Source organism: Taudactylus pleione, unplaced genomic scaffold (genome assembly GCF_031769625.1).
Source record: "Taudactylus pleione unplaced genomic scaffold, aTauple2 ptg000370l, whole genome shotgun sequence".
Taxonomy (NCBI): domain Eukaryota; kingdom Metazoa; phylum Chordata; class Amphibia; order Anura; family Myobatrachidae; genus Taudactylus; species Taudactylus pleione.
Genome location: NW_028284771.1, coordinates 1 through 14,703, shown reverse-complemented (window position 1 = coordinate 14,703; position 14,703 = coordinate 1). Strand labels below are relative to the sequence as shown.

General features: G+C 42.5%; 1 protein-coding gene across 1 annotated transcript in view; it reads left to right on the top strand.

Moving 5' to 3' along the window:
* Positions 1-14,698, top strand: part of LOC148508335 (inositol hexakisphosphate and diphosphoinositol-pentakisphosphate kinase 2) — a gene marked incomplete at its 3' end in the record, with an annotated part of 70,024 nt that extends 55,326 nt beyond the window's left edge. Inside the window, exons 19-25 of the mRNA XM_088444646.1 lie at positions 350-573; positions 1,553-1,680; positions 3,705-3,819; positions 11,611-11,718; positions 12,192-12,308; positions 13,621-13,794; positions 14,687-14,698. Of these exons, the coding sequence (XP_088300772.1) occupies positions 350-573; positions 1,553-1,680; positions 3,705-3,819; positions 11,611-11,718; positions 12,192-12,308; positions 13,621-13,794; positions 14,687-14,698 (878 nt within the window). The remainder of the gene's footprint in view (positions 1-349; positions 574-1,552; positions 1,681-3,704; positions 3,820-11,610; positions 11,719-12,191; positions 12,309-13,620; positions 13,795-14,686) is intronic.
* Positions 14,699-14,703: the final 5 nt, after the last annotated feature.

The following is a 14,703-nucleotide window of genomic DNA, read 5'->3' as shown; positions in this document are numbered from 1 at the left end:
GATCGCAGACAGGGAAAAGCTCCAGCGATGCTTTTCCCAGAAGGACGCATCAGCTAACTCCATCTGAGAATGGAGTTCGCTAATGGAGTTACCTAAATTGATCAAGATTGCAGTTCCAATCGAGTAATGAGGACTCTGATCTGCAGCAGATATCAGATTTCTCCCATATTCAGACTTTGTTTATTTTCACGGATACCTAAACCATGTGGTTTCCTTTTGCCCAATAGCTGGATAATAATGCATCAATCCTATTAATGATTTATAACCCCATGCTTTGCAGCGTTTCTTTATTTGTGCTTGTAATGGGCACTTAAATTACTGCTATGTATGGCCTATTTCCCCTCTGCAGATATCCATCTGTACCACAGCGAGACCTTGGAGCTGATGCTACGTAGGTGGTCCAAACTGGAAAAAGATTTCAAAACAAAGAATGGAAGATATGACATCAGTAAAATTCCTGATATTTATGACTGCATTAAGTACGATGTGCAACATAATTGTTCACTAAAACTGGAGAACACAATGGAACTGTACAGGCTTTCTAAGGCACTGGCTGACATTGTTATTCCTCAGGTAACTTTGTTCAGATACAGCATCTGTATTCATATTAATCTGTTCTATAGGAGTGACAAGTATTCCCTACAGTTGCAGAATTTAAAGACACTCTTCCTTTATCCCTTTGTCTCATGGGCCCTTGCATGGCAGGGGAGCTGTGGCTGAAAGATGATGGTGAGTGCTAGCGAGGATACTGCAAATGTGTGGAGACTAACCAGCAGAGGGCCTGATTCAGCAAGGGTTGTAATTGCAAAGCAGCACGCAGGCTTTGTCCAACGCAGCATCGGATAATCTGCGAAACATCGGCCAGCTAAGGTGACCCATGGGGTCACGCAGCGGGCCGCTGCAGTTGAGAGGAAGAGGCCAGGAAATCTGCGTCAGCCGACGTAGATCCTGGCCTCTTCCCTCCTAACCCCCCCAATGGCAGCGACACGCCTCCGTTTCAGGAAACTGAAGCCATCACTGCCCCCTCCATGCCCACGAACGGCAGCAGACTGTCAATCACTGCCAGTCTGCGAGCGGGATCGCATACCTGTTCTGCACATGCGCTGAACTGCTCAGGCACCTTTGCAGATTCACGATCATCGGGAATCTGCGTTCAACAGTGCACTAGCGTGTGCTGCTGAATCAGGCACAGTCTCCATCTTTACTCACAGGGTGTGCTGGTTTTTCTATGCTTTCTCCAAGTGTAGTGATCATGGGAAAAATCCAATTAATTGATCATTTTTTAAATTGACATTTTTTACACTTTTATTTGGTTTTGTCAAAAACTTATCACCTGACATAGACTGAATATTTGTAAAGAAAAAGTGGAATAAAGCTGATGAGACCAATTTTTAAAGGTGGTTATTTTTATAATTTGATTTGAAGGGACTTTCCTCCGTTGTTATTTTAGAACGGTCACTAGTAGTAGTTTAATTTGGTAATTTTAAGAATTCTCTGCTGCTTTTTGTTTTTCATTTTCTGTTAAGCTGCTGTTCATTGTTTTCTGTATTAGGAGTATGGAATATCCAAAGGTGAAAAACTAGAGATTGCCAAAGGTTACTGCACGCCTCTTGTTCGAAAGATTCGCTCGGATCTACAGAGAACTCAAGATGACGACACTGTAAATAAACTTCACCCCCTGTAAGAAGTTTTATTAACTTGTTGATTTGTTTGTATTGCACATAGGGTTCCACAATTATCTTAAACTCAAAATAATTGGTAATAATTAAGCCCGGGATTCTTAGGTTCTAACCTATTCTAATCCTTTCCCATTACATTCAAATTTTCAGTGTCCTTTTTATGTACTAGGGAATGACATACTTCATTTCTACAGGACCTAAATTGATCTATTCTGGGTGTTAGTACCTAAAATGACCTATTTTGACTGTCAGAACCTAAAAAGACCTAATTCTGTTACTTAGGTTGAAACTTTATACATTTACTGTGGAAATGTGTGGAAAAAAAAAGGCAGGCAGTTCCAGCATCACCCTGTGCAATTTGATTTCTGATTTGGATGATACAACGGAATGCCTGTGGCAGATGCATTGCTGGCATCATGGGTAAGCTCACTTGTGAGGAACAGACTATTCCGCATGTCATCCTATGCAGGGAGCTTCTGCAAACCAACCACTCCAGTGTGTACATTGCAGTGAGGGAGGCCTTACAGGTGTCCAGATGCAGAGAAAGAGGATAAGTGAAGTTTGTTCGTGAAAAAGAGTGCAGCTTACATGCAGAAAGTGGATGTGTAAAGGCTTTCCACCCTCGAATGCTCCATGTCACCTTTCATGGGCTCCAGCAGGTAGCTGAAACAATTCTGGAGCAGCATTCTGTAGTCAACAAGATAATTTCTTCAGTGAAGAAGATCTTCAGAGAGCACAGAGTCCAATCATTATATTCAGGGAGAAGCTTCCATTGATACCTCTCCCTCCACAACCTCTAGTGACACGGTGTTGGGTCCTGGCGGCCAGCCGCAATGTATTACGCAGAAAACTATGAGAGCATCATGAAGGTCATTGATGCACTAGATGAACGTGAATCTATTGCTACTGTAAGTGCAAAGAGAGCAATACGCTCAGTGCCAGCTGTACAGGAGTTGAGTTACATAAAGGCTAGAATGTGCAATCAAAAAATAGGAAGAAGCAACTCTCCCAATGATAAAGTGGTTCCTGGAGCAGTTGGGGCATAGCCAAGAAGTTGGAGGCTGTGCTGGCAGGCAATGCCGATTTCAAGAAGATTGAAAAAGTGTTGTCTTTGGAGAGAGAGTGCAAGAAACACTTCCTTGGAATCCTGTGGAAATAGCACACCTTACCTCATATGACGCGGAGCGCAGTTTTAGCACATTGAAGCAAATTTTAACGGAAGACAGAAGAGGTTTTACCTTTCACAGTATTTCATTGCTCGGTGTCATGTTAGAAGTAGGAATGTTCTAACTTAGGAGTTTCAAATGAGTAGTTTTCATATATGGCACAGTGTCACACACACGCACACGCGCGCACGCACACACACACACACACACACTGTATTTCATTGTTAAGCCCCATATTAGGAGTTTCAAATGAGTAGTTTTCATATGTAATTCATTTATAATAAAATCAGTGTTTCAAACAGTATACAGTATGTTGCATGGTTTTGTTTTATTTTCATACAAAGTATAAATTCCTAAAAGTAAATTTTAAAACCTATAACATCCGAAAATATGGATTGAAAAAAACTAATTTTAGTTTTTTAGATCCTAAAAATCCAGGGCCTACTAGTAATTGTTGCCTGAATTTATTATCTGATACCAATGTTTTATTTGAATAGATCTTTACAAACTAGTTCTGCCATACGAGATAGTGTGGTCGTTTTTTTTAGTTACAAGATTTTGCTATAATTTAAGGATGCATAACAGCATATTTTACATAAGCATTGATAGTCCTTTCAGAATGCTTTGAATTATTTAAGACTCTGAACGTGTCATGAGACTTGGTACTGATATTGCCAGAGGTGACTTAGACCTGAGCTCAACCTCTTAACTGCAGGAGTCCAAAGATCTGGTTGTGCTTCTCGAATACACAATAAGTCACATTGCATGAAATTGCAGACGTTCTGATCTCTGGGTATGTGTATTAGCTACTTTGCTATCATAATACATGTGTGTAACATTTAGATTTCCAATATTGCAGTTATTCCCGGGGAGTGATGTCTCCAGAACGACATGTGCGCACACGCCTGTACTTTACCAGTGAAAGTCATGTACACTCGCTGCTCTCCATCCTCCGGTTCGGGGCACTCTGTGATGTAAGTAAGACCAATCTCTTACACAAAATGCCTGAACATATTCCGTTTGATTTCTGATTTGGGAACATCACAACCTGTTAGGAATAGACTATGAGGACCTGTCATTTTACAGCAGAATGAACGCCAAGAAAATACTTTTTTTCATATGTTACTGTACAGGGTCAGATGTCAACTCTTCCTCTGTCAGAACTGCTTTAGTTAATGATAAATAATTTCCAACTAGCTCATTGTGCAGAATTCATCCAATCAGTGTCAGATACACTTGGAGAAGCAATATGTGCGTGTTTATTTTTCTTCTGGCGTTTTCCCTTTACTGTACGGTGTATATTGAAAGTAATCGTTCCATTACATGATATCCGTATAAGAAATTCCTATGAGAAAATGTGATTGTAAAATTAGGCCATTACCCACAATAGTAGGCATCAGTCATCTTTCCCTGAGGTCTGCCATAAATATGAGATTGTAACTGCATTTGTCAGGTTTACTGAAACTGTAGAAACAGTGCAGTCAAATATCCAGTAGATTTTGGGGTAGATGTATGAAGCAGTGAAAAGTTTGGAGAAGTGGACCAGTGGAGGAGTTGCCCATGGCAACCAATCAGCTCCTACCTATTTTACAGAATGCACTTGATAAATGCAAGCTCAAAGCTGATTGGTTGCCATTGGTAACTTTTCCACTGATCCACTTCTCAACACTCTTCACTGCTTCATACAGTCTTAAAACAAAGCTGTATGATAAATGTGGGGATGAGTGGCCATCTAGTGGTGAGAGGCAACAATGAATGTAACTTGTAGTCATAACATACTGGTATTCATGCCCTGCTACATAAGGCTGACTCTAGGGGTCATAATAATGCAGCAGTAGTAATGTTTTTCTCTTGTCATGTATCACACTGTTAGAATATGTTCTATCACCGCAATTTAACAAGTTACTGGCTGGAAGCAGCAAGAAGAGACTTACCGCTTCATTGTCCAGTACTGTTCCTACTTGTTCAAGTATAGTCGGGTGAAACATACAATCTGCATTGGAAGCCCAGGCTGTTGTACCGCCTTTCAGACGTTCTCAAGTACAGCTGAAGATTCTAGTGTCTCTGGGGTTACATTTGGTTAATAATTTTCTTTCTTTCTGAAGAAGCAACCAGAGTTTGTTTAGCCAACATTACATTTTAGTCCTTTTGAATTGATTCGACATTTGAGCTTGCAACCTCCCTTCCCTGTCCATTAAGAGTTGATCTACATGACAACAACATAAGCCGCCTCTAATATGGACCCATATACAGTATATTAAGGAAATATTTGCCATCTCAATAGTCTTGTGCAAAATTTTTGAGCTGTTGTACCAATACATTTTTAATTACTTATGGACGTTTAAGTACATCTCGATTTAATAAGGCACAATGAGATCTAAGGTTCCTGTTGGGGAACATTATTAGTGGTTTAATAGCATGTACAGCATTTCGATAAAACAATAAATTATCAATTTTGGGTTGTAGAATAATTTTCTCGTGGCCTTGATAGCCTTCTTGGATGTCTGAACAAATTGTTCAGCTAATATTTTGGTGACTGAGTGGTATGGTGCTTCATGCCATTACTTTTAAAGAATCTCTGGAATTCTTATGAAACAGACTGATGTCTAAATATCACTACAAATTTGTTTGGGTAAAACATTTCCTGGAGAATATAGATTTCAAAACAGCAATAGTTCTCTAAGACTATGTAGACTTCATTATGTTGCTCCAGACTACTTGAAGGTGCTTCCACTGCAATCTGAAACATTTAATTAGGGATGCTATACGTCTCGGTATTCCCAGGGACGTAACTGATTTGCAAACCGTATCCCAATTATCACGGTATCAAGAGCGAGCGGCAGTTTATATTTGGTGCCGACTGTGAGCCCATCATGGCTTGCTAGCTGGCAGCCAGTCAGAAGTAGATGCGATGAGCCAATCGCTGCTCGCACAGGTTATAGCGCTTCCCGATCTCGGCAACTGACGTCAGATACCACTGATCGAAGCCTTTAGTTCTGCGGCGATCGAGTAAGGAAAATGGAGGAAGAAGGAAGATGAAGGGCGATTGGTAGCGTCGGCCCAGCGGCAGAAGATAAGATGAGGACCCGCAGAATGCTGCAGGTGGTGGCTGGGCATTATGCCCAGTCCGCTCTTTTTAGTGGCAGATATATCCATTCTCTACTGTGGGGATAAGGGCTGTTCCCTTGGGTATAATGGAGCTGGTGGAGATTAATTTTGAATCTTTCCCAAATCTTTCACTATCCTTATTTAATCTAACATTGATTTTCAGGCCACCATACATAACTTCTAGCTAAGGTCTTCATTTTTACTGTGCCAAGGTGATACTCTGCAATTTTTCCAATATTCTCATGGGAAGCATACTGTTACAGTAGAACCACACATTAACATTCTTTTTGTTCTCTTTTATTGCTGAGAATCCTGGATACAATGAGGTGCTATGTTTGGTCTTTAGATAGTACTGGTGACCACATTCATTTTTGGAAGCTGATCTACTAGTATAAATTGATACATATCATCTTGGTCTGTTGGGATAGTCTTACCAGCTTGTTGTAGAGGTGATCGTGACAATGTCACAATTTGCTGTGATATTTTGCCCCCTTATATTCAATCCTGTATGTATGATCTCCCAAGAATAAGAACCATCTTTGTAATCTGGCAGCTGTCATTGCAGTTGCTACTTTTTTAGGATTTAATGTAGACACAAGTGGTTGGTGGTATGTGATCAATATGATTTCTGTCATTAACGATATTGGTGGAACCTTATCACTCACCTCTCCTCGCCGCAGCGTTCCCTTTCTCTTAGGGTCCTTAGGCAGCACATTGAATTCGGCGCCGGCAGTGCGGACTGGCAGCCAATTAGGGGCAAGGAGGTGAGTGATGCAGAGGGGAGGGAAGGGGTGGGTGCTGCAGTGATGGTAGATAAGTAAAGGTGAGTGCTGCAGGAAGGGAATAGATTTAAGACAAATTGAGAATGAAAAAGGCTGTGAAGGTGTTTAAATAATAGGGGTGACGTGCTAAAGGAATTTTGCTTATTTGATGCCCTAAAAGCGGCATAACGCCCAATCAATGTTGAGAATTCAGAGGAATGGTGTGGCCTCCATGTTTGTCCGACATGAACCAAATCGAGCATTTATGGGGATATGGTGGAGAGGTCCATTTGGACTCTGGATTCTGCACCTACAAATATCAGGGAGCTGGGGGAAGCTTTCCAGACGGCATGGGTCAATCTCTCACCAAAGGTTTTCCATCCACTTGTGGCAACGATGCCACGTTGAGCTTCTGCACTAGGCCAGGCTAGAGGGGGTTATACATGATACTAGACCTCTATCCCATGACATTTGGCACTTCAGTGTATGTATGTTCACATAGACTTAATTTCTTCCTAGAAGATACCCTTTCCTCTTCCTCCATATGGGACGCTTTACACTGGTTATAGGTTGGTGGGTTGGAGTCTGGGCACCACATAGTTAATGCTTGAAATTCATCAGCCCAGGCTCGCTCTCCCCTATAGCACGCACCCAGCCACAGGCACTTCAGTTTTATGTTGGTGCCAGCAGCATCGGCAGTGTGTATTTATTTTTTATTTTTACTGAGTGAGTAGTGCTGGGCGTCCTAAAGAACTCCTGCACTGCCGCTCCATCACCCCAGTGCTGGCGACTTGGTCGGCGTCTTCGTGCGGAGCTCCAGACACAGGAGGGAGCCGCAAGGCGGTTCCCTGCTCATTGTGGCTTTTCACCGCCGGTTACGGAGACACCGGTGGTGCCGGTAGTTGGGGACCTAGGTCCTTTCCGCATCCCCACTAGACCACCAGGACAGCTAGGCAGTGGGGTGCCATATTGACTTGGGGCCCAGGCCAGAAGGGGGAGGTAGGCTCTCTCCATTAGCAACTCCTCTGCCCCTGGGTGCTCTCCATTAAGAGGCATTCCATCCCAGGATGTCTCTTCCCCTCCTTCAGAGATGCTGCATAGCCATTTCTTAAGGGCCTGCTAGTTCAGCTTGTTACTGGAGAGTGCAGGCTCCTGGTCTTCCTATATTCCTCGCTCTCAGTGGTCAGGTTATTTGTTAAGCGTTTATTGCCTTTTTCTCTATTGCTACATTGAATGTGTGTGACTATTGTGGGTACTTTGTATAGTCTGAGGTCTCTGCATAGCCCCACTTATTTTTCTATTTGTGGTGCATTTAACATTCATTGCTCTACCCCTTATTGGCACATCACAGTTCCTTGCACTGGTGTGTGGTGTTCTCCTTGGATTTCTGTACTATGTCTTCCAGGGATTCAAGTTCCCAAGGAGGTGGGTGCTCCTGTGCTGTGTAATTGTAGGACTTGTGCTGCTGTGTTTTCTTCACAGGTACCGGACCATGATGGTCTCTGTTCACCGTTTTGCAAACCCACAACAGGAAGTTCCTTCAGCTTAACCTGCCAGTCAGGAACCTGCTTGGGTTTCCTCGCTTGCATGTAGTTGATAGGCTCACATCCCCTGGGGTCCCTTCAGGCGAGGCCCATATCTCCAATGTGATGCCGTCCCCTTTGCTGCCTTCTGGCATAGAGCTTCCTTGGTTGCAGTACTTACACAGTTAGTTCAGAGCAGATGTCGGAATCTTACAAACAGATGCTGGACGGATCGCGTTTCTAAGAGTAAGCCCTCTAGAAGGGACAGCTCTACACCCTTGTCTGATATTGATTCAAACTGATTTCTTCAGACGATGAGGATAATTTCTGTAGCATCTGATGTTGAGTCCTCTTCTATTTCGGAGGATTCTCAAACTCAGGTAGACGTGGTTTCTTTAACTCAGCACTGCTAATTAAGGAGGCTGAGCCGGCCCCTATGTCCAACGCTAAGCGTTCTTTGGCACAGCTTGAGGACCTTTTGGCGGAGGCATGATCCCATCTTAATAGGCGCTTCCAGGATTCTAAGTGCATTATGTCCTTTTATCCTCTGCCTGCTGCCAATCGGGCTATCCCCCGTTTGATGCACATGTTGCCTGCCTGGTCAAGAATATCACTCTACCTCTTCCTAACACTGCATCCCTTAAGGATCCGACGGATAGGAAATTGGAAACTTTTTTTTCTTAAATCGATTTATGCTTCTGCAGGTGCGATAGCTCGTCCGGCCTTGGCATCTTACTGGGTTGCTAAGGCCATCGGTCTCTGGACAGATGCCCTGGAAGATGATCTCAATTCAGGTACCCACAGGAATGAGCTTTTGTCTTTAGTGGAGCATATCCGGGAGGCTACTTATCTTGGGGAAGCTGCTATAGACACAGGTATACTAACTTCCAAAGCATCAGAGTCTTCCATGTCAGCTAGGAGAGCCCTCTGGCTTCGTTCTTGGTGTGCAGATGCTGACTATAAGAAGACCCTTGAAGCTCTCCCCCTTTTCGGGGGGATATTCCCTTTGGTGTGGAATTGGAAGTGGCTACAGTGGCGGGATCTAAGACAGCCTTTCCGCCTTCTGGGGCAGCCCCATGGTCACGAGCTTCAAATTTTCACTCCCTTCGCCCGCAGTGAAGAGCCAAGGGCTTGTTGTTTTCTAGGGCCCAGGGATGCTCCGCTAGAGGTTCTAAGCCAGTAAGTAAGCAACCCTGGTCTACCTGACGACTGGCTGCTAAGCCAGCCAACAAGCCTGCTGCATACCGGGCTGGGCCTCCACCTAGGGAGGCACCAGCGTGGGAGGCCGGCTTCTTCTTTTTTCCAAGATTTGGAGGGTGACCACGGAGGACGCCTGTGTAAGAGCGGTAGTCTCCCAGGGATACGCGTTGACCTTTCAGGAGCAACCTCAGACCCAGTTTTTTTCCACAGTTCTTCTTTCAGATCAGGAGAAAGCAGGATCCTTGAGGGAGTCCATTCGCTCTTTACTAGCATCCAAAGTCATTGTTCTGGTTCCCTTGTCTCAGCGGGGCATGGGCTTCTATGCCAGTCTCTTTCTGGTTCGGAAGCCGAACGGATTCTTTTGACCGATTCTCAACCTGAGGTCTCTCAACAAGTACTTGAGGATTCCCAATATCAAAATGGGATCACTTTGCTCCATTATACTAGCTATGGAGCCGGAGGACTATTTGCATGTTTCTATCTGTCCCAAAATTTCTGGTTTCAGGCTTTGCCATTTGGACTTTCCACGGCTCCTCGTGTCTTCACGAAAGTCATGGCGGCATATCTTCGGAGCTGGGGAGTCTCCAGTCTCCGGAGGTTCTCAAGGAACACAATCTGGTCGCAGTGAACCTTCTCTGGGCTCCCTCGGATGGGTCATCAATTGTTAGAAATCCTTTCTACTTCAGGGTCCATAGGCTCCACAGGGAGACCTTGGGGTATAGGTGATGATGGAGTAATCTGGGCACCACACAGTAAAATTTTTCTCCCAGGATGCATTGGGTCTCCCCCTATACCCCACTCCCAGGCCAGATGTTCAGACTTTTCTTCAGTGTGTCCTACATGTACACCCTGACACACCTGACTTGCGGGGCTTTGCTCTGCTTCTGGTTCTTCTGTTCACATCTTCTGTGTGTTTGGACCTGAGTACGTGCCGGTCTTCCTTCTCCTTCTCGCTCCTTGCCTTAGGCTTGTTAACTAAATTAAAGTGCCTGGGCTGTGGGCTTGGCTATAGGAGGGAGGGAGCCTGGGCTGATGGATTTCAAGCATTAACTATGTGGTGCCTAGACTCCACCAACCTATACCCAACGTAGCCTGTGTCCTCTATGGAATGAAGAAAAGGATTTAACAGGTAAGCACATAAATCTTCTTTTTTCAACAGTATGAAATTTCCTCAAATAACTTGTAATACTTTGTAATAACAAAATAAGCAGTTTCTGTATCCATTTTTCACTTTACTCCTGCCATTTTACTGGTAATCCGCATTACTTGGCAGTATTGTGCAGTTCACGGCAGAATAAATATTTTCAATTTCTTGACTGTCAGTAGAGTCAGACTCTTTTGTCACCTTGTGTGCCTGTGAATGTTTTATATCAGTGAGATGCATTATTTTATCATCTTCCTGACCTGCATACTATTTAAATGTCTTTTTTTTTTTTTTTTTTTTTTAATGACATTCTTCACCTTTAACCAACAGTTGCTGGTGTCATGTAAGTTCTGCCAACACTGAAAAACAGACATGATCTGTTTAAAATATGTTTTGTATGTCATACAGTCAAGTTCCTATTTTTGTTACTCTGAGGCATCTTTTGCTGCTGTCTACATTTAAAATGACAATAGACACTGCTTGCTTCAATGTTAACTCTGGTTCAGATAATCTTTTTTTTGAATACTTTCATTGTGCATACCACACACCAGTCTATCTCTCATTGCATCTGAGAGACGATATGCAGATTGACAGTGTGCAAATAGCCATCTGCGTAAAGTAAAATCTTTCTGGATGTTTGGGAGTCACTAGAACGTCAAGAATTTCTTGAAATGTATTGTAGGTGTGTTTTACTGGTGTTTATAAACTGCGCAACAAACTGTGTGTCTTCTCCCCGTTACACTCAACGAGACTGGTGATTTCTTTGTGCAGTGATGAATGGGATTTTATTCTCCATGCCAATAGCCATTTACTTCTGTACGCATACACGTAAATAAAAGCAGTGCGGCCCTTCATACATTCACATTTCCTCAACAACCTCTCAGTCACTGTGCAGAACTACTTTCTTCATCAACCTTCTGTTTGCCCATTGTAATGCCACAAACATTTTTATACGCATCATTAAGAAATAAAGTTAAATATATATGAGCTTTGCCGTTCTAAAGACTTGACATATTGTTTATTTGCTAGGAAACCAAGGATGAGCAATGGAAGAGGGCAATGGACTACTTAAACTTTGTAAATGAACTGAATTATATGACTCAGATTGTGATTATGCTCTATGAAGACCCAAACAAGGTGACTTACCTTTGAATGCTAAGTTTTTGTTACACTTGGTCAGTCTACTTTTTTTTTCTTTTATTGTATCTATATAAGCAATGTATGGGGAAACAAAATGCCTATTCTATCTATAACCATTTGCTACATACTTTGAGTATGGCTACTATTTATGTACTGCAGCTTCTGCCACCATTAGTAGGCTAAACGTATTCAGTCCTATATCTAGTGCTGCACCCCACATCGGGAACCTAGACATCATTGAACTTAATAGTGCCTACATGACCTGATGGTGGGGCCCAGCCATAGACAGAAGACTGCTTACACCTTTGCACTCGCAGCTTGCAAATGCTGCAGTAGTGGTAAGTGCTAGATAGTCTACTAGTGTTAATGTAGCAAATGGTTCCAGAATACTCGGGGGTTATATGTACAAAATAGACCCTTTTTAGGTCTGTTTTGCAGATACAGATTATATATTTTAACTATTTACATAGGATCTGTCATCCGAGGAAAGGTTCCATGTAGAGCTACATTTCAGCCCAGGTGCTAAAGGTTGTGAAGAGGACAAAAACTTACCTTCAGGATTTGGATACAGGCCAGCATCACGGGAGGTTTGTTTCCTTTTTATTTCAGTGTCTCCCAGATAATTGTGTTTTTAATACAGGTGTTTTTCATACAGATCATGGAGTTCTTTCACATATCTTATTGAACAATGAATTAGTTTATCTGGCATATCTGACAAGTCTATGTATCAGATACGCTGCGGGTTGTAGCGGCTGATACAACACTACCAGAGCAATTCTTTATTGCCCCAGTGCGGGGACTACTGCTCCGAAACGCAGCTGTCCCCGTGATGCCTAACTCTGTTGGTACTTACTGTTAGGGATCTCTCTTCCAACCCAGACTTACTTCTCATAGGAAGGACAGAGGCTTCGGGAACTAACTCCATTTTCCGTAGGTTCCCTCCGAAAACTAAAAATTATTCAGAGTTTAACTGAGTTTGATAAATGATGATCACTATACTAGTGTATGAGTCTGGCGGTCCACATCAGGTATGCAAGGTAAGCAGGAGATATCCGTCATCTCCTGTGTTATCCATGTACGGAATGGCCCCAATACTTTATTCTTACAAAAGTAGGTTAAAAATATTCTCACCTACTTTAAGGAATGGTGATGAATGGAACCCTAGCAACTAATAAACTTAATAGGCAAAACAGGCATAATGCGGTATAGTTAGTCACTAATGGGTGGCCAGTAACTGGTAAGGGAAACCTCCTTTTCTTGCCATTAAGTTAATTAAGGAGGAAGATTTTACATCTACAAAGTAGTCACACTGTAGGTAATGACCTCTAGTGTAATCCTAGAATATCAATCCCCCTGCCCACTCTCCCTTCGATCTTGATTGTCAAATAAACTACTGTATACATTCTATAGAGGAAATTACCAAGTGTTTTGGGTCATCACCCTAACATCCGCCCATTGACAATTGAGAGAGAGGCTGAATAATGTGAGCACTGCTGAGGCCTTTATTCCTGCTGTCTTCAAACAGATATAGGTGTTGAGGGTGCTGTGTTGAGTTTCAATATGAATCTGTTCTTGCTTTGTATTATCCTAGCCACCAGGCCATGAGGGAGATCAGGCTGTGTTTCCTTGCGGTATAACAATAATAATCTAATCGAACTGCAACTTGAGAATTCATTCATACAATCACCAAGAATTTTACAGATTCCGGTTAATTTTTCATCTGTAATCTGGTTCTGTGGCCTTTCTCAACTCCTGTGTTAGTATTTGTGCTATGTGCTTTTCTTTGGCTGTAACGGTCGGTTCAGCATTATGTGAGGTGGGAAAAAGTCACAATGGTAAGTACACTTCACTTTTTTTGTTTTTTGTTTTCTTTTGTTTGTTTTTCTTTTGTTACTCTAGAGCGAAAGTTCAAAGAAGAACGTTCATGGAAATGACAGCGATGAAGAAACCGGTGTGTGCAGAAGAGATGAGCCCGACAGAGCCATGGTGATGTTTAAACCTATGGTGTCGGATCCTATTCATATTCACAGAAAGTCTCCTTTACCCCGTTCCAGAAAGATAGGCTCCGTAGAGGTAAGTGCCTTGCTCCGCTAAACAGTCCTATCACTATCGTTGTATCTGTGGTTTATAAACTTTCCTTAAACGTAATTTTAATTACTGCTCCCTTTTTAATGTTGCTTATTCACAAAATAAGTATGCCATTGCCTTAGTGCTTGTTAGATGCTTATTGCACCAATCACATTTGAAGTCGGATTAGAAGCTTCACAGTTCTCTTTGAGTGATTCAAAGATAAAAAACTAAAATCTACAACTACATTCATCACATGGGAGTTTGTGGTCTCTGAACTTCCCATTTGTTCCTTGATTTTGGCTCTCATAACTACAGTTAGGACATTTAACTTGCAAAATACTTTCACGGCAAACAGTGCTGTTATAGAGTTGTAATTTAGATACAGGAAATATGCTTTGGAGCTAGAAGTAGTTGATCTAGAAGCGATGGACTGTATTGTCCTTTTTACATATTTCTGTCCCAATGAAGTGAAGCTGTTTTTGCTTCTCTGTAAAGTCGTGTACGTGTTTGGGAATAGGCGCCTATTCCCATGTGTATTGATTCATCACCTAATCCCTGTGACACTTCTAACTTCACATGTGCCGGAAGCTGTGACGTTTGGTTCCATGGCCTGACTTTTCTAAGGGGTATCTCCTCATAGATTTCGTCATTGTCCCCACCTCCTTGCACATGTCTGAGATGTTTTGTGGGTAGATTAGGATCAATAATAAATGCTGTCTGTAACATTAATAGCTTTATACTACCAACATGTCACACATTAAAGGAGTATTTCTTTAGTCCTTATTTAATTATTTTGTGGACTACAAACAAGAATTTATTTTTGATTTTCCTGGTCATTTGGCTTTATATCTAACTTTGCATGCTTTGCTGTTTTTGCCCCCTTTCTCACTTCTAGGAAGAGAGCCCCCTGAG